This window comes from Pyrgilauda ruficollis, unplaced genomic scaffold (assembly GCF_017590135.1).
Source record: "Pyrgilauda ruficollis isolate IOZ18807 unplaced genomic scaffold, ASM1759013v1 scaffold190, whole genome shotgun sequence".
NCBI lineage: Eukaryota > Metazoa > Chordata > Aves > Passeriformes > Passeridae > Pyrgilauda > Pyrgilauda ruficollis.
Genome location: NW_024518096.1, coordinates 48304 through 68960, shown reverse-complemented (window position 1 = coordinate 68960; position 20657 = coordinate 48304). Strand labels below are relative to the sequence as shown.

General features: G+C 40.3%; 1 protein-coding gene across 4 annotated transcripts in view; it reads right to left on the bottom strand.

Annotated features, from left to right (window-relative positions):
• RASA3 (RAS p21 protein activator 3) overlaps positions 1 to 20657 on the bottom strand; it is a 107490-nt gene that overhangs the window by 58951 nt on the left and 27882 nt on the right. For all 4 annotated transcript variants that reach the window (XM_041465733.1, XM_041465735.1, XM_041465734.1 and 1 more), the window contains exons 3-4: positions 20496 to 20599; positions 8572 to 8666 (exon numbers count right to left, since the gene is read on the bottom strand). In XM_041465733.1, coding sequence (XP_041321667.1) covers positions 8572 to 8666; positions 20496 to 20599 — 199 coding nt within the window. The remainder of the gene's footprint in view (positions 1 to 8571; positions 8667 to 20495; positions 20600 to 20657) is intronic.

The following is a 20657-nucleotide window of genomic DNA, read 5'->3' as shown; positions in this document are numbered from 1 at the left end:
AGAAGCCATTGGATGACTGAATTTCTTGTAGGGAAGCAGACAGTACTCAAAAGGAAATCAGTAACAAAAAAACTTTTGAAAGGCCTTACTGAGGAAAACACAAATTATACTATGCTTGTTAAATATAACCTTTACTACACACTGTGTTATCTGAAAATGAAACTGACTGCAAGTTGGCAAAGAAAAGAAAAAGCAGACTCCAAGTCCTGGTTTTTTAGATACAGGGAAAGCCTGCCTCCAGCTACCTCCTTTCTGCCTGGAACGAAGCTGTGAGCCACTGTGGATTGAAACACCAGAAAACAGTTATAAAGCAAATAAAAGTACACAGATCCTACCTAACTGCATCATGTTTCCAGCAGTTGCAAATTTGTGGTTTAATTTAACCACAGTACTTTGAAGGAAAAGAAAATGCATGACCACAGATTATCCTAAAGCTACTCTTATGACAAAGTTCTGCCATCCAGGCATAAAGCAGTTTTAGCATCCTGAACAAGGCCTCAGAGGCAGTGTTTGCAAGGTCACCACCAGGACACCACTGGGAGCAGTGTCACAGGGCAGTTAAATGCACACATTTTGCCCTGGAATCTGACACACCCCACATGAAGCAGTGGTTGCAGACTCAGATGCAACATCCAACCCAGCTCAAAACAGATGCAATCTGCTTTTTCAGAGAAATATTTATGAAAAAACACTGACAAATACCAGGAACTTCCGTGCCTATCTGAGGCTCTACAAGATGCACAGTAGACTGTCAGTCTGCCTAAGTTCAAGACAGGAGCCAAATCTACCCAAATTTCCTAAATCATTTTAAAGCAAGTATCAACCAGGCCTCCATCCTTTTTGCTACTACCAAATTTTTAGAAATCTTTCACTTTTTAAAAACATCAAAGGAGAAGAACAAGTCTTCCCTGCTGATTTTAAACAAAACCAGAAAATATACAGTTTACTTGAATATTAAGTATCAGGTCAATAGTCTTAATATCCATGGCTCACACAGCATGGTAATTTGCTTCTACAAAAGAACAACAGTTGCTATCAGAAAAACTCCTAAATAAGGTATTTGTTTACTATTAAACCTGCTGGACAAAAGGTTTGTGGTAACCCACCTTTCTACTTCTCACTAGCCTGCCCAATTTTGATGGGAACATTCCCCCCAAGGTGGGAGGTGCACCTGGATGAAAATTTTTACAAACATTTATTGCATATAGGGACACTTTTCCCAATACAGCTCAACTCTGCTCATTGCTCAGCAGTGTGGAAAGAGGGACTAGGACCCACTTTTGTCTCCTTACTCCTCATCCTGCTGGTAGAGTGTGACTGCAAGCAGTCCCACCCCAGCTCCTGGAGATGGAGGAGGGATGAGATGTAACAAACATGAGCTGTAGGAGAGGACTAGGCTAAGCAGGTGACATGAACCACAGCTCAAGACTGACTCATGCCAGCACTGCATTTTTCTTGGAATCTCAAATTCAGGACTGTGATAACACTGGTGTGTTGGTTTATTTTCCCTTGCTCCAAATTGTCTGGAGAAATGAGCATTGGAAGAACTCAGCACTGCACAGAGACCATTCCAAACTAGGGAATAACCTGCACCACTGCTTTTTCCGTCTTTCCAGATTTTATTTCAGAATATAGCAAATATTATTGGGTAGATTCTGTCTACTTTGAAACCCTTTTAGCCAACTTCCCGAGAAGACACTTTCTGCCATCAGTAAAACTTAAAAGCAAACAAGAAAACTGAGCCAAACCTTAAGGGATCACTAAATGCTGCCCTTAAGGGAGTGGGAGAGGAAAGATCAAGGGTACAACTACTGCTTTAGGTAAATCCAGCCCTGCAGTATTATCAGCAGCCTCACATAAGGTCAGGCCTCACAGCAGGTTTGAGAGCAGGAGGAGGAAGGAGTTTGTTTGCTGTCTACATTTGCTGCTTGTAACAGCTGCTCCTTCCTTTAGAAGAGGGCAGCGGGCGGCTGGGAAAGGTCTAAGGATCATGCTAGAGATCACAGCCTGCCTGCTGGACCACCGAGCAGCTCACAAGAAACTGGAACAAAACCCAAATGATTGCTGAGGAAAGTACAGCAGCTCTATTCAGCACTGCATGGATTCATAAATGCTAAGCAAAGCGGAACTGATATCTGCTTGCTCTCCATATGTGCAAGCATGTCAGAATTGCTCAGGAACTGGCAAACAACTTCACATGGCATAACATTAACCTTCCTGTTTCTCTAAAGGAAGAATACTGCCATATGGTCAAAATCCTTAAAATTAATCATATTTTCTTCTCAAACAGCTTGATGGGACACAATATGTAGATGTTGTAAGTGAAAGGGTTTCATTCCCCCAGATAAATTGTGCTCTGCAGATACTGCCCCATGTTACTTTAACACCACGTACGCTCATTGCTCAGCAGTAGGTGTTCCTCCCCACAACAGACCAGCTACTGAAAAATAATAGACCAAAACTTGAGTAGCTGTCCTAGCCCTTTGTGCTGTTAAGCCTGAATACTGTGCTCCTACATTCACACAGGGAGGAAGTCTTGCCACAAAGCAGGATATGGTCAATAGCTGCTCTTTCCCTTTACCACAAACATTATTTACCATTGCTGATGCATGGTTCAGTTGTCTCAAATAATTTTGTCAGTAGGCATTTAGCCTTGTGATTCTCCCCACCCTATCAAAACAGACATGTCATCTCTCTTCAAAACAAGTACAAGATAGAAGCTTAAGTGCCACTGTTCAAAATATAGAGGGTTGCACCCATTTATTTCCTGTTTGTGGTTGAAAGCTGATACCAAACCTGGAAGCAGCTTCTTCTTTTTACAATTTGCATTTATCCATGCTTACAGAAGGTTGTACAAAATGCATCAGTGACTCTTTTTTATGGTAGAAGGGTTTAAGTACCTACACAAAGATAGAAAACATCAGTGTTGGACAGTGGGCATGCAATGCTCTTAATTGTTCACCAGATAATGTAATTCTATCAATTACTGGAGTGAAACTGCCCTGTACAGTTGCTCCTAAAGACAATTATAACTTGTATCTTCAAACGTATATTCTTAATTACCAATTAGCAACAGAGCCATCACAGTTCAACACAACTTGCTCCACATATACAAAGAGCATTGATTTATGTAGAACAGGAAGCAAGCAGACATGGGACACTGGAAAGCAAGCAGACATTGGAAATTTCAACAAGGTGAATACAAGTAACAAAGTAACACTTGCAGCTTCCTCCACAGATCTGGGATAAACTTTATTCAGTCTTGTGTGATGGAGAAGATGAGCTAATTAAAAAATTTGTGGTAAAACCTTGGCTCTGATGAACTCCTGGCAAAACTCTCACCCCAGGAAGGCCAAGATTTAATTCATAAAGCCTGACACTTGGGATACAGATTCTGTATTCAACAGGAAGGTGCTGAGAAAAAGGAAACTTTTTTGAGGACCACACCATGCCGTAGCTGGACTCTTCTAGCTAATATACAGGCAGCATTTCAGAGCCAGTAGTTATGTCGAGCAAGACAAGAGGATTTTACATGTACTTTCCAAACATACCCATAAATAATGCTTTCCACTAATGAAGTATAGCACACCACATGACACAGTCCATATCCAAGAACAGGCATGTTTAATCAACAATAGTCAAAGGCCTGCATAGACAAAATGTTAATGTGGTGAAAGGAAGAGGAAAAGCTTTTGGTGTCTGAAGAAAGTACTTAACATCAGTTAATCTTTGGCACAAAGCTTTGAGTACAGAAGGTTAAAATGTGAGACAATTTGCTTCCTCAGTGTTGGTTATCTGCCCTTTACATGCCTTTTATTTTTATTAAGTTGATAGCCAAATAGATATGTCAGACACATCAAAGTCCTTATGAGAAGGAAGGGGAAATGAGCAATTATCAAGTTTTTGTCAGACTTTTTTTGCCCCAACAATGACTTTACATAAGACCTTGAGCATAAATGGCTTTGGAAAAGCATTCTATCATTTAGAATTGAGAACTCAGCTGTAAGCGGACATGACTATTTCACATTTGTCAATGAGATGGAGGAAGTAACTCAAAGCACACTTGAAAAGGGGAACTTTTAAAACAAGAGCCTGCACAGGAAAACATGTCAGAATAATCTAAAGTTAGATAATAATAATCTAACTTTGCGAGTCCCCCCACTTTGGCATATACTGACAACATGGTTTGGAGTATGCTGGTGTACATAGATATTAATCAGAATATCTCTGGATCTTTAACCACTTCATTGATTACAAGCACACAAAGAATGTTTAGGTGGCAAAGCTCAAACTTCACAAAACAGACTTGAACTATGAACTTAACATGAAAAAATATTAAGGGGAAAACTACTCAAAACGAGGAAAGGCCTTTTAAAGACTGCATGTGCACTTGGGCTTAAATTCCACTGAGAACACACGGACCACTGAGAGTATCTGTCATCTACAGCCCTAGGCAAATATCTCAATCAGTTACTGTTGGGTAAACTTCCTTCTGTGAACAAAAGGAAAACATTAATGGATCAAAAAAGAGGTACACACAATAGCATGGCTATTTTTGCTTCCAGACCTCAAAAAGTATGACAAGGAGAATACAGCAGGTCCTGAAATACAAATGACTAGTAGAAAAGAAACACGTCCCATATAAGGTGTGCAACATCATGCTCCTACTGGCCTCAAGCAGCTTACAATGTTGTGTCTGCTGCTGCTAGCCCCCCCGCTCCAGCTGAAGCTGACTGATTGTTCATAATCTATTTCAATGCAAAAGTTAAACCATTTTCAGTAATGGCTCAATTCCTGTTCTACTTCTCACTAAAATACTTGGGCTCATGTACTGTCATACACTGGGCATTTAACTCTGGGCACAGTACTGAGGAGGAGGCAGGCTCCATCAGAAGATGGGAACTTAAAATTCCTCCAGCTAAATGCACACAAGCCCACCTGGTTATAGCTTTCTACCTCCAAAACAAGTTTCTCAGTCTGGAAAGTTAAGCCATAAATTAAACATTAATGGTGCTGTTAACTTCCATTCTGTACTCTATATAAAAAACTTCCCAATCGCATTTAACATTTTATTCTATATTTAAAAAGGAAATATTCAGACATGTCATTTCATATTTGTATGCCAAACACAAATACAAGCTGAAGTTTCATCATTTGCTCTTCACAGAGCAGCTCAAACTTAACCAGCTAGAGCACAACTGCTCTTTCATCACCCAGCTATATCCCAACAGCATGCAGGATATCCACTGACAGGACTAGAGCAGACTACGCAATGGGTTATTTTCAAACTAGTGAGAGCAAAACCAGACAGTGAAATGTGGGGGCACTGATGTACCAAGAGAGTACAAGCCTGTCAACTTCAAGGGGCAGTTACAGCCCACTGCTGACTGACACAGCACTGTGCTCTGGTAGCTACTGTTTTCCACTGACTCAGGCAAGGGGAAATCCAGGTGCACCTGGTAATGCTGATTATCTCACTAGGCAGGTTTGCTAGACCAAATGGTGAACCAAACCCACAAAAGACATTGGGTGGGTCACAATGCCTGCTCTGCATCTGTGGGCTGAGCAGCTGCACAGTCCCGCCTCTGCTGCTCCATGTGAGGCTGAACACAAGGCGCCGCGAGATCACAGGCCGCTCAGCAGCACTCAGCCCAGACACACAATGCCCTCATTTTCTTCTTCAGCATGAGCAATCATGCTAGACTCCTTTACCTGCTGTCAAGCAATAAATGGAGGTGGCATTAAAACATCTGACAGCAATACTCATATCTGTGTAGTCTGACAATTAATGTAGTCCTGCTGTCAGTAACATCCTTATCTGCAATAAAATTTATGAAGCCATAATCTCACTCCTGAACATACAAAGCACCTTTATAAGACAGTAAGAATTGGCAATACTGTAAAACCATAAAACTAGATTCAAAGTCTCAAGCTAAAGACCTTGGAAACAATCTGTGATGAAGTTATACAATATTAACACATACTGATTTTTAAAAGTATACAGGACTCATACAAATAGGTACAAACCATGATGAACAAAATTTTAAATTCCTCTCATTAAACTTCAGATAGTTCAAAATAACAGTTCTTGCATCGCAAGTGTTATTATCTATAATTTCAAATCAGTCTGTTTTCAAAAATGAGGTACCATGTCCCAAAAGTGGGCCACAAGAAAAACAGCATCCAATATTACTGATATTTGAACAATCCATTGTTTTTAAGGTGGTTTTCAGATTCTGACTGTGCTGGCTGCTCTGCTTAAAACCTGGGTATTTTCAGACTTCACACAGGGTAAAGTAAGTCCCTCACAGATTTATTATTCTTACCCAGTTTCTTTCAGATCACGGCCTAATGTATTAGAAATAATTAGAAAGCTGGTCTCTTTTTTAATTTCTCAGTCTGACTGCACAACCCCAAGCAAGTCACATTCTTTTGACATTTACTCTCACTGTATTCAAAGTGTGGGAGTGACAATACCTTACCTCAATAGAGTGCTGTGATGCATAACTAAATAGCCATGAAGGGATCTACAACATGGAAAATAGTACAACAGCCACTAGCTGACAAAAGCAGAAGATGCAGGAGTTTCCTGGTCTACAGCTCAATGTTTAATCCACTAGATTGCACTGGAAAAACTGCTAGAATGATAAAACTGATAATTGCCACATTAAGACTGCCTTTGTACTAGTATTTGCATGATTGACTGCAAATGTTAACTATTAAAAATTCTTCAACTATTTTCTTGAAAATTGAGTAACATTGTATAAATACTCATCATTAACACAAGTATTTTATTTTCCTTTACAAATCAGTAAGTGCTTAGGACAACTAAGATACTACAAGTGTAAAAGATAGAAAAAAAAATCATTTGGCTATCTTCACTTGCGTAAGAATTCATACAAAATATTTACAAATCTGCTCCCACTATTATGGAACACCAAGCCCTCTTGCAGTCTCAACATAAAGACCAAGGAACATTTAAATAAATGGATAAAATTAGAGCATTGTGTAAATCATATTTACACTACTTGCAATAAATGCTTATCATGGAGCCCAGAAACAGCTTTTAAAAGTTGGGCTCTAGTAAGGATGAAAACAGCAGAAGTGATAAACTGCACTTCACAATTATGAACAGAGAACATGCTTCCAGCAAATCCTGTGCTCCTCATCACTCAAAGCTACAGCTGTCTGCACCTTACATTACCACTGCTGCTCTAGAAAGCACCCTGGTCTAAAAAGCTTCCACAAATTCACTCTGTATAAATATTGTAACAAAACAAACAATGCAGAAGCTTATCTAAATATTGGCTTTCTTCAACTGATAAATTACAAAGGGAAAGTTTTCATATCCTACAGGAAATAAACACTTAATCTATTTTTCTAAAGGCACTGTCATAAGAGGCTTAGGGGTAAGAAGACAGGGACACACCAGGGTAAACAGAATAGATCTCATAGTTAAAAGCCTGTTAAAAGCCTTTCCATCACCAGTGACACTGAAATGTGGCATTAGAGAATCAATATTTTACAAGAGAATGTCACAGGCTGAAGAGGCTGTTCTGAAGCTTTATTTGTATCATATACACAACAGTGTATTATTTGTCTCTCCAAGCAAAAAGAATACCTAATCTTGCATGTTTTTCCAAATATGCTTCACCATACATGACCACACTGTATGTTGGAATGTGTGTGCATTTCAACTGTCATTTTCCAAGCTGGTATGTGCAGACCTGCACACAGACTGAAAAGCCAAGACACTGTGCCCAACCCTACCATACAGAAGTATCTAAGAGGCATTTCCCCTTGCATTTATCTGAGACTTTTGCACAGGCCACATATTCATGTCTCCTCCTAAACAAACATTGTGGTTCAAAAGTGATGTGTAATATACTTACAGGAGGAAAAAAAAAAAGTAACTGGCACAGTATCCTGCTATATAATTTTGATTTCTTGCATTGTTATAATGGCTGTTTTCACAAGACCTAATGTCATAACAGAAAACAGAACCTGCTTCAAAAGAAGAAAAGTACAGAAAGGGGAGTCACACTGTGTACAAAAGTTTGCAAAGTACCAAACCCTAAATGTTATTTAGGGCTGAAGTAATACAATTATCAGCATTCCCACTGTATGGAAGAGGGCCTAGAGATCTGGCAAGGAATGTTTTTCACATTTAAGATGTACTTGTTGCCATTCCTGTGGCAACCTGCCAACACAATTATTTTAAGCAGTACCTGCAGATACTATTTTCAAGATGGCTCCACTCCCTGAGGAATCAACTGCTATTTATAGGGTCTGAAGTTATTCGATACTTGAGATAAACACACCCTCCTTCTATCAGTGACCTGATAGTTCACATTGTTTTAATTATTTCTGTAGGCAGAATCCTGACCCCCAGTGATTTATGCACACTTGTAATTCATCCTACACTTATCACCAAAACCCAAACCATACTAATGGGCAATGTTTCCTTTCCGTACGGAAGCAACATATCTGTCCCAGAGTTATGAAACCCATGAAACTGCCATGGCCTTGTTACAAATACTCTTTGCCAAGATATTTTTTTAATCATCTCACCTGTACTTCTGAATCAGCATCGACATGCTGGAGTTGAAACCAGGTGTCTCTGTTATGATACTTCTGCAGATCTTCTTTCTGTATAGCTACCTTTCCTGAAATAAAACAAACCAGAAGCAGAGTTTAAGACATGCTGTAGGTCTATCAAGATATATTTCCATCAAAACCAAGTTGCAAAACAATGATTTAGGGCCTGTCCTATTCAAGAAAGGCTTTAGAGCAAGGAAAATATTTTTTTGGGGAATACTTCTTTACACAATACATAATGAGCACAGTACTGATGGATCATACAATTCTGATGAGCATCTTTTTCCACTGCATTCTGTGAATGACTTGAAAATTCCTAAAGTCCTACTCACCTAGCAGAGTGACACTGGACACTATGGACAAGCTTGTAAATATGCTTATAACAAAAATGTCATCATTACTTCTCTGACATGCAATTACATTTGTGGAAAGAAAAGCTTGGAAAGCATTGCAGAGATTTTTTGTCTGTAACAATCCCAAATTAAATGTTCCACGCATATTACTGCCAACAATATTTCAGGATGAGGCATTTCACTGTATAGTTTTGTAGGAGAAGGGAAACAACTCAAGATGTCAAGTCACAGCAGATTCCCACATCTGCATTTTGGGGCCCTGTCAACCTCTCTCTCTCACTCAGATCTTTCAGACTTGGTATTACATTAGCCAGAGCCACCCAAGGGCTACCCCTGACAGTAGAGAAAAGCCAGGGGGGAAAACACACACCAAAACACTGAAGAGTTTTAACTCTTATGTTTTTATACCCCTGTTGCCACTACCACATGATCTAGTTTGGTAGGTACAGTAACAGCACCCAGTTCCACACTGTGAACTGAGAGTCTGCATGAATGCAAAGGGTCAATGCAGCAATTTCTGTCCTGCCCAACCTCTCTTAGGCAGTATGTAAAGCACTCTCTGAGGAGCAGTGAAACTTTTTCCAAGCTTCTTTCTTTGTATACACAAAGCTGAGTGTGGCATGCCTGGGGAGCACGTGATCCTCAGAAAGCTGCTTTGGGTTGGGTGGCTCCCCAGGCACTGAGCAAAGCAGCATGTTTGAAGTGAAAGAATCCAGGGCAGTCAGAGACATTGACAAGGCTCGAGGAAGCTGGGGTTTGGCAGCGTGGTTGGGTAGACTTCTGCTGCTAAAGTGAGTTGCTCACATACAGTTTGCAACCACTGCTTTGTCATAAAAACACAGACTTTCTTTAACCAAATGTTGTTAGATAAAATTCACCAATGAATATATTTTTCTGGGAAAAAGAGTACCAAGGCAACCTAAATGGCCAGATGTCAGTAATACATCACCCCAGCAAATGTTAACAGAACACATTTACAAAGCAAAAAAAAAAAAAGCAAGAAAACACATGATCAAAGACTACAAAAGTGGCAAACAAAAAGCATTTCTCTTCAGAAATCTAAAAGCTTACACAAGTCCTACCAGCAAGTTATTACACAGCAGCATTCCCTCAATTTATGGCCTTTTCCTTTAACTGGACAGCTTCACCCAGCCCTCCTGTTTGCTGGGCTATACCCCATACCATGTTGCAGCTGCATTCTTCTGTCACCTCAGGCTGTTTCTGATGACATCTTCCAGATTTCCAGTCCCAGTTCCTAAACTACCCTGCCATTCCTCCACAACTGCCCTCCATAGTATCTGGCAGGGTTTCTGCTCTAGTTTCCCTTTCAGAACTTCTGACCCATTATTTCTAAGTCTTGTTCATTCTGTCCTCAGCACCGTCCTCTCACTGCTTCGCCTGTAGAGATTATCAGATCCATCTCCTGCCAAACATTTAACTAGAGATTAACAAGGGAGACTCTTTATTGGATATGCAGAGCAAGCCTCTTGAAACTTCTTAGAAAAGCAGTATTTAAATTACACAAACCTACAAAATACTATGGCAGGAAGGGCAAATAAGACATCTGAACTGTGCTGAACAGAAGACACCAAGTTATTCTGCTGAGAATCCATGGGATGATGACTGTGTTTTTTCAAAGCTTCTACTTTTATTCTCCAACCACAGTGGCTTGTGGGGAACCTAGTTTCTCTAAAACACTCTGAGAGCAATACATTGAAATGCATGACCTTCCACTAATTGCTTTGGACCTCACTCGAAATTGTTTACTTTCACTGCTTGCTATCCTCACTCTACCCTTTAATCTCTTGCAGAAATCCTCCACTCAATGGCAGCGTTGCACACACTTTGCAAACACCGTCAGCCGCCATCATCTCATTCACAGTCACCTCCATGTAAGGAGTGCCCTGCAGGAAACTCAAGGATGCTTTCCCAATAATCTGCACGTGCTATAAACGGTGTGATCACCGTCCCCTCTTTCAGCAGGGGACACTTTCTGCTCTCTGCATCAAGGATGGCAGGGTAACCCAGATGGGTCTGGCCACGGAGTCAGTACATGACTGCAATACAAAGTGTTCACAGGCAATGGCACGTGCCTCCGGCTCTGAGGGAGTTAATGTGGTGATACAACTGTTTTGATTAGGAAACTGTTTGAACAGCACTGTTTGCTCTGCACACAAGCAAGTTTTATTAATGACTGAAACTTATTGACTGGGCTGGCTATTATCCAGGGGTTTTCATTGCATACCAAATGATCCACAAAGAAGAAAAATCTACTAGGGAAAAAGAAGAGGGTGGCAGTAAAAACAGGGCCTAGAGTTCAGCCAGTCTAAACATATACAAAGATATATTACTGATAAGGTAGAATGTTTGATCTGCCCTGATAAACAGTTCTCTGCATACACACAGAGGAGCTTCCCTCTCAATTTGTGAAAAACTCTTCACCTGCACCAGCCATGTCCATATGCTCATCCAGCTCACATTCCTCCTCCTCATCACCAGACCTACATAAAAGACCTACATAAAAGTGCAGGTGCTGAGCATGGTCATGTTTCTGCCCTGGTCTACACAGTCACTGCTCTTCCACTGGCTGACCTACATCTGACCTGGCTCAAACAACTTCCACAGCACCAGAACTAGGCTAAATCTAGGCCAATAATCACAAGCTGTTGGCACCTGTCATTTGACCTGACACTACACGATAAGAAGCTGTAATTCTCCCTGAAGATAAACCCAACACAGGAGGTCACAAAGATTTACCATCACTCATTTAAAGGATGTCTTCCTCTTTATGGTTCTTCAGCATGCTCTCAAAGCCGAGCCCATTGTCTTGCACTCTGTCTCAAGACTTGGGTGGCTTCCAGACAGCATCAAGAAACTCTAAATCTTGCACCTGAGGCACCCAGCCACTCCTGCTGGTTTCCTCAGAGTGGCCCCAGGCTGCAGAGTCTGCATCTGATTAAGCTTTTACACACTGTATGGGAAGAGGCAGGAAATAGCCAAGCTTGTTGAACAATGTAAGGTGTAATTTCAAAACTTAGTATAAGTTACATTTTTAGAAGTTAGATTCTCAGCAATAACCAGCAAAGATGAAGTAAAAACATTCTTCTCATCTGAGTAATTTCTGTCTGATGCCTGATGCTCACAGGACCCCAGCCTGGGGGAGGGTAGGAAAACCTCACACAAATCCTGTGTGTTTTCCATTCATATGGCAACATTTTCCCTATGACCATCCCCCTTCCCACTTCCCACTTCAGACTGAACAGATCTTCACTGCAACATTTAAATCCTAAACTCTGTGTTCAAAACAAAGGTGCAACATGCCACAACTGAGCTCCTCCTTCTGCGAACCTCTCTTTAGGGAAAAAAAATATACTTATTATTGACAAGACAGCTTACAGATTAATGAAGTTACCACCTAGGCCCTGGATGGTTTTAAAGCTGCAAATTCCACTTATAATCCCTGGTACAAACTGATTTAAGAGCCTCCTACATTCTCCACCCATGCACCCCTGTCCTCTCAAGCAGGGCATATTGAAACTGTTGAAGAAATCAAGCTAATCTAAAAAAAATCCAAACAATGAGAATAAATATTCTGTGCAAGGAGAAGAGAATAAGAAATAAGTTTCATGGGTCACATGTGAGTGGTGTTGGCATTTTTAACACAAAGGTCATTTCAACTGACCTGTTTTAGAGCTTCCTCACTCAAGAGTCAGATCAACATAGCTAGAAGACAGAAGATAGCAGGAAATCTTTAATTTGGGCACAGAGGCAGAGATTTTGAACAGAGAAGGGTAGGAATTTCTGGCTATACCACCTGAGAAGGTGCTTGTGGAAGCACCACACCCTCAGTGCCCATCCCTCACTGGTTACAAACATTTTTCCAAAACAAGTCAATGCAGCCCGTTAACCTGTCCCGGAACATGCCTAGGCTTGTTAAGTCAGGGTCAACATCTCCATACAAAGACTGACAGAATTTGGCTCAGGCATTCTCCACCTGTACACAACCACCTTCTGTCTGCATTACCTGTTGGTGACAAAGCATTAGGCATTGGTTGAAGGATTACATCCCACCTTTCAAGAGTAATAGTTCTAGTTTGCAGATGAGATGTGTGAATATTTATGACAGATGCTAGACTAATAGAATATTTCTTTACTGAAAAAGTAGCACAGCAGCAATAGAAAAGGAGCTTGTCATTTTAAAAGGGCACAAGGCCCTTCCTGAAGCATGATCCAACACATTTGGATCCAACAGTTATTTTACAGAAGCCTAAAATCAGAGTATTTCAGGAGCTTTTGCACCTTCTCTTTAGGTTATCTTTATCCTGGAACACCTACACAGTGAAAACAACAGAATTTTACACACTGCTGCCAGGTGAGGTGATATGATATAATATCCTTCATTAACAATGACTGCAGTACAGTTAATTTACAGCAAAGGGTTAGGTCTGAGTCACACATTAAAAGGCCCCAAAAGCCTAATTAACTGAGTCTTCTCTCAGCTCTGAACAGAGACTTTGTCTCCTTCCTATGCAGTATTAGGCAACAAATGAGCCTCAAAGCTACTTCAGAAGTTGCTTCATATTAGTATGTTTAATACACAGACACACTGTATCACTGTATTGATTTAATATAACTGATATGAAGGTTCATAAAGAAAGTAGCTTTCAATAGCTGGAAAGACTAGGGACAAATCAGAACCAATTTTAATCAACACTTTAGGCTGTGAGAGCCTAATTATCTTGAAACAAAAAGCATCACTGCTATTCCAACCTACCTAGATGTTTATAATTATCTGTATGAGAGGTTATTTGTCTTTAAATGAAAGTACAGAAACCTTTCCTGCCTTTTTCAAGAACAGCACTCCCCTCTCCCATAACACAGAAAAAGATCGAAACAAGCAAACTCCCTATTTCAAAATTACAAAGATGAGAATTAGGGACAACATAAGGCTTCAGAGCTTTAGAAGCAGCAGAATTGTTCCCTCCTGGCTCCTGTTCAGTGCACCATGAAGCACAAGCACTATTAGACCATCTGCTACAATGGGTAAGAATGTAGTGGCAATAATAGCAGAACACTTCCAGCACAGCATTAGTGCATCCACAGAGAGTACTGAGGTATGCAATATTCATGACCCCAATCTCATTTGTTTGGGTTTTTTAAACTAATCCAAATATACTAAGAATATCACTTATTAAATCCATTTTTCCCCTTTGTGGGATTTATCTTGGATAATAAGGCAGAGAAAAGTAGGCTGTGGACAAAACACAGCTTCTATCCTTTAAAGTTGCAAGCTGCAGCATTGCCTGAACTGACAAAACACAGATTCTATAATTTAAAGTGGGAAGCTGCAGTGTTGCATGAACTATCTTCTATCAGGGTTCTTTTGCTGGTCACAATCCAAGAGATCTCACCTGGCTTCCATCTGAATTTCTCCCTCCCTGCTAAAAACAGCAAAACCCCCAAACAAACAAAAAGAACCCTCATCTACCACATCTCTGGTATCAGCTCTCTCCCAGCTGCTCTCTGGGCCCTTAAAATGGCTCTACACTTGAGACACTGGCTACAGCCTGTGGCTGGTTGCAGCGGGAGAGCAGTCCTGAACTCCAGACTTGCAGTCACTGCTGTCTGCCTTCCAGCAGGCACCAAATCCCTCAGTACGCTGCCTGCACTGAACAACCGCCTCGTTCATTCCCTCATTCTACATACAGACAACATTAAAACTTGTCCTCATGTCAGGAGGAGGGCTGCATGAAAAGACAGTCGAGGTTCTAGCACATTATGTTCAGTAGTTTTGTTTGTATCTGTATTTCTAGGACGAAGAAGCAAAAAAATACCAGCTTTTGAAAGCTCAACTTTTTTCTCCTGCTCTTGGGACCACCCATCAGGCTAAAAGATATTGTGAGTGCATCCTAACAACTTATTCTATGCAGAGAGCATTTATTTTAGCTTAAAACAATTCTAATTTAATTCTAGCTTATATCTTTTTGAGACTTGCCATTGTGGAAGAGTCATCTGTTTCCTTTATTTCCTTAGTAGTTATATTTATATCATACTGAGCAGATATGTTACTCCCACATCATCCACCAGTACATTACGGAAACAGCAAACCACTGCCCAAGCCATGGTCAGGCTAAAAGAAACCAAGGAACACTATTTTCTACTAAAATTTTGATCTCTGCTTCATGCACTATTGGAGAATCTTTCCTGCACTTAACTAGCAAGAAGCACAGTTCATCAGGGATGATTTTTTCAATTTTTTTTCTTTTAAACCAGTGAAATACTGAAATAAAAAGGTGATGCTTCAGCTACATTTGGTAACAGTTACCTAATAACAGTAGATGGTTCGCTTAGATGTTTGGTAATAAATTATGGCAATCCTACAAACATACCTCCTCAGCTTTGGAAGTAACCATTAACAAAGGCACAGGTAATTCAAACATGCAAACCTCAAACAATTTTCAATTCCTAGGTGTTTTCACTTTTTGAGTGTCTCCAAGAGCTATGAGTTGGTTTCATCTACTTCAGCCCAGATCAGCTAAGTTGAACTATTTCTGAAGGCAAATTTGTTGTAGTGCTTTACTTTGCTTCACCTCATCCAGCATTAAGCAGGAAAAGAGTTAAAACCTGCCAGGATACAATGGCCACAAGAGTCTCAATTTGTCATACAACACACCTAACAACCTGTATGAAGGTGACTTAGAGCAGCAAAGTTATTGTAAATGTAATTAACAGAACCACACACTAGTCTTCTCCCACTGGCTTTCTGCTCCTTCACTGAAAAGCTTTAACATTTCACATCTGTGCTTTATTCAGCACTATTCTGTCCCCATCAGCACAGCAGCATTTTGTTCTATTCAGTTCCTGCTTAGCACAGATGTTGGCAAGTCATGTATCTCTCACCAAAACAAATGAAATGCTGAGGTGAGAAAAACCAAACTGACTTAAGTAGAGGATAAATGATTGTGTACTTGTCACCTGAAGGACAGATGATATCAACCAATCTCTCACCCAAGTGTTAAGTGATTTGGTGTGGCATATTTCCTGTTTTTGATCTGATCTGTATGTTTAAGGTCACAGCCTGGCAAGCCTGAGCTATTCATTACACACCTAGAAGAATACTAGCTCATGGCATACCACAAATATGGTTTTCCTCAGTAAATCTAGCTCAGTTACTGAGGTGTGAGAAACCCAGTTTATTGTTATTACATGTTTATTGTTATAGCATGTCTCCTTCAACAACTCTAAAAAGCTGAAAAATACCAAAACAATCATTAAAGAACATTTGCCTGATATAGCAGCACTACTATCCTAATATTCCTTCTGCTGCAACTAGCCAGAGACATCTTTTTTCCCCATTATTACCAGAGGGGCACCAATTGAGTTTTTCAAGTTAGCCCCATCTCATCCGTGTTTTTCTCATTCTAACAACTAGAAGGAAATAGAAATTCTACACATTACAGACACATATTCCAGCAAGCTGGCCTATTACTGCTATGTGATCATTCAGAAACAAACAAATGTGATTTTAAAATGCATTTACCATTGCTTTCAGTAGTATATTTCTTACTCAAAGCATCTCAACATACTATATAAATCAGTACATAAACTCTATCCAGTAACAGTCAATATCACTTCAACAACAACTTAAAACTAGTTTACTTTCACAGTAACTATTTGCTATATTTTATCTAAAAGAAGAGAAAAATAATATTTCAGATCCAGTGAACTCTGCATTTTCATTATATTTGCATTTCAACTAGTACCCAATATTCTTCCAAGACACAATGGTTCAAAAGTTGTTCCTGTTACGCTAACAAAATCCCAGATGACTTAGCAATTATGATTGCAGAAAATGCAAATGTAATAAGCAAACATGCAGACCAAAAGATATCTTTATCTGCACAATCCTCCCATCCTGTATGCCAAAATACTACAGCATGTTCCAAAACATATCTGCTACACATGTTCCAGTTTGAGTTTGTTTGGCTCTTCTCAGAAGTTTGTGTCAGAGGTTTCAGGGGGTTCTTGTTTTTCATATTCTCTCTCCCACATCTTCCGCTTTTGGTAGCTTAACCATTCTCCTCTGTCACATGCTGAGTTGCATTTCTGAAGTTAAAGAACTTACCATCACAAACTTATACTTCATATTTGAATACATAAAAGCATGCCTGAGCTCCAGTAACCCTGGAAGTCAGTATTGTAATAGCAAGAGAAACTTCTGGAAACATTTAACCAAATGGAATTGGTGAACCAAATGGAATTCTGCTAACCAGACATCTACAAAAAGTAGCTACTTGCTGAATTCTCACCATTTTGACCCATATGACTCCATTCTTTGTCTCAAAACCCCCTCAAAACCAGCCAAAAAAACAATGCAAGAGATGTCAGACAATTTACACACAGGTAAATTCACAAGCCCAGTAACATATGGACTCTAAATTAGTCTCTCCTGGATGGAAGACAACCCCCCAACTCCCTCCCCTGAAAAAGTTCATTGCTGGATGAGCATGAATAACTACATTGTCTTCAACATAAATCTCTCATGATAACAGAATGTTACAAGTGATCTTTGGAATGCAAACAAAGGGCCCCTGACTCCAGAATTTGGTGGTTCAGTGGAAAAGAGCTCATTCTAGCTCTACTCTGACCACCCCTTTCAGTAAGGCCATCTTCCAAATCTTCCTTGCTCAAGCCTCTTCAAGAAAAGGTTTAAGTCTTAAAACTGAGCTGAAGATACACACAGAACAACTGCTGCTTTTAAATGTTACAGACAATTTTTTTTTTACAAATTGAAGAGTTCCCTTGTTCAAAAAAAACTCCATTCTTGAGCTTTGCAGCTGCTGACTCCCATACTGAAAACAGCCATAAGCAGTTACTCCAGAGCACTGTTCTCTTTCCAGAAAAATTTCCTACTACAAGCAGAACTTCGAGAGTAGTATCAAAACTGACAGTAATTCTGGATTTCTTTTTTCCTTCTCTCCATTGCTATTTATCACACTTCTCTATCTTTGAAATGCTTTTCCCAACATGTCTCAATAAGTAGGAAGGGGAACAGAAGGAGGAGGAGAGGAAAAAATACTACAATACATAATATGCACTGTAAAATCTCAATGTAGGCAGGAAACACCAGAGTTTTGACTTCTAGTGCTACATCAATGCTGTCATCAAGCTACGTGGTTTGGTTGACACACTGGAGAGAAGGAATGACATCCAGGGGGACTTGGACAAGCTGAAGAGGTGGGACAATGGGAGCTACATGAAGTTTAACAAGGCCAAGTACAAGGTCCTGCATATGGGTCAGGGCAATCAGAAGTTCAAACACAGGCTGGGTAGAAAATGGATTCAGAGCAGCCCTGAAGAGGAGAACTTGGCAGTGCTGGTGGACAAGAAGTGCAGCATGATCCAGCAATGTGCACCTCAAATTTCTGAGGCAAGTGTATCCCGGGGCTGCAACAAAAGCAGTGTGACCAGCAGGTCTAGGGAGGTGATTCTGACCCTCTAACTCTGCTCTTGTGAGACCCCAGCTGGTGCGCTTCTGGGGGCCCTCAACACAAGAAGGATGTGGACCTGCTGGAATGAGTCCAGAGGAGGGGCACTAAGTTGATCAGAGGGCTGGAGCACCTCTCCTATGAAGACAGGCTGCTCAGCCTGGAGAAGACATGGCTCCAAGGAGATTTTCCAGCTGCCTCTCAGTGCCTGAAGTGGGCCAACAAGAAGGCTGGAGGGCACATAGTGACAAGGAGAAGGGGGAATGGCCTTAAATGAAGAGTAGCTTTAAAGTAGACATTAGGAATGAACTCTTTTCTGTAAGGGTAGTGATGCACTGGAATAGGTTGCCCAGAGAAGCTGTGGATGCTCCATCCCTGGAATTGTTCAGTGCCAAGCTGGATGAAGCTATGAGCAACCTGGTCTAGTGGAAGGTGTCCACTTCACCATGCTTCAACCGAGGTGTTGAAACTAAATGGCCTTGAAGATCCCTTCCAACCCAGGCCTTTCTGTGATCCTAAGACCAATATAGTAACACACCAGTTTGCCTACCTGTGGATTCTGCAATACATGCAAAAGTTAACATTGCCATTTCCTGAAGAGAGTGAAAAAATAAAACTTGATCAATCATTCAAGCATGCAAACAAAAGTCTTTATATTTTCTGCATGTCCTCTTCACAAACTGCTCCCAGTACCTTTAAGATCACTCTAGCATCTCCTGAATAATTCCCCTCCAACATCAAAGCTCGATTATTAAAACATGAATTTAGGAAATACGGAGAAAAGAAAAATATTTTCACTTCTCTATCTGCAATTTAACCTGTCTGACACATATTAAGTGGTTCAAGAGATTGTTTCTCCAAGAAAAGGAGTAAAGCCCTGAGCAAGAAAACTCCCTGGCCTGTTGACGGGTCACTGCAGCTGCTGAAAACTGGCGACACACAAGAGATCAGAATTTCAACAACGAAAACCTCATCAGTTGAAAGAAGGGAGCTGTTACTTTCAAAGTACAAGGGAAACTAGACATTAGAGAGAACAAAAAGCTTTCCAAAAGCTCACACAGCAATCAGAAATTGACTCCCTCCTCCCCAGGATTCTACACACACATGAGCTCACTTACGGACAAAGAGAATGATGACCTACTTTCGAAGCTCATATGTAAAACAATAATTAAAGAAAAAGCTTGTGATTGCATGACAAATTACTGTAATGTAAAGATACACATAAAATATCTGCACCACCACTCCATGGTTTAAGATAATAAATTTTATGCCATTATACAAACTGTTGCTCAACATCTGACAACTTCCTCTCTACAACCTCTGTCAAGATAGCCATAGCCATCTATTTCAAAAGAGATGAATAACTGAACCCAAAGTGTTCAAGTGACTTAAAACAGAAACTGTTCCCCTCAATAACAACTAAGCTTTGACAAAGTTTTTATCCCCAGAGAGATAAACGGAGTGTTACGCAATTTGCTGCTGATGAAATGCACAGCAAATAATATCTGGAAAAGCAGGAATCTTGTCAGTCTCAAACAGGCATTGGAAATCTTTTAGAGCTCTTCTCTAGGTGATAGCTTGCTCTGATATGCTCTACAAAATTCTGTCATCATTGTACTTGGGGTACCTACGGCCAGTAGCTGCTCCTCTGCTGGCTGTTAAGGCAGCCATAGTTTAACAATACTGTACACGTGCAAGTGTGGGGCCCTGGAAAACTGCAAGACTAACGGCCCTGCACCTAGAAAAAAATAAAAAGTAACATTTGCAGGAACAAATGAGGTTGTCAACATTTAAACAAGGTTTTGCAGCCTGTTTTAGTTAGACTGCAACCTGCATTCACTATCACAACAGACAGTGCTTTTCTCCCCAGCTTTTTAATATATAATATGCAATATTGAAAGCGTTTTTGACAACTGACAAAAGGAGGACAATACTGAGCAGCAGTTACCACTATCAGTCCTATCAAGACCCCCAACTCCTAAGACTGCAAATGATGTAAAAGTTAAAATCCAAGAGAAATAAGCTGTAAGGAAAATAGTAATTTATGAAAACATACCTATGATGGAATCCCTTCGAAAAACATCTCTGTCAAAAATATAAAATGACAGATGGCGAAAGGTCCGAGGAATTTCACAGTAAAAGTCTTCTCCATAGAAGGGGCTGAGTGAACAAAAAAACAACCAACATACACAAACACATACACACACACAAAAAAAGG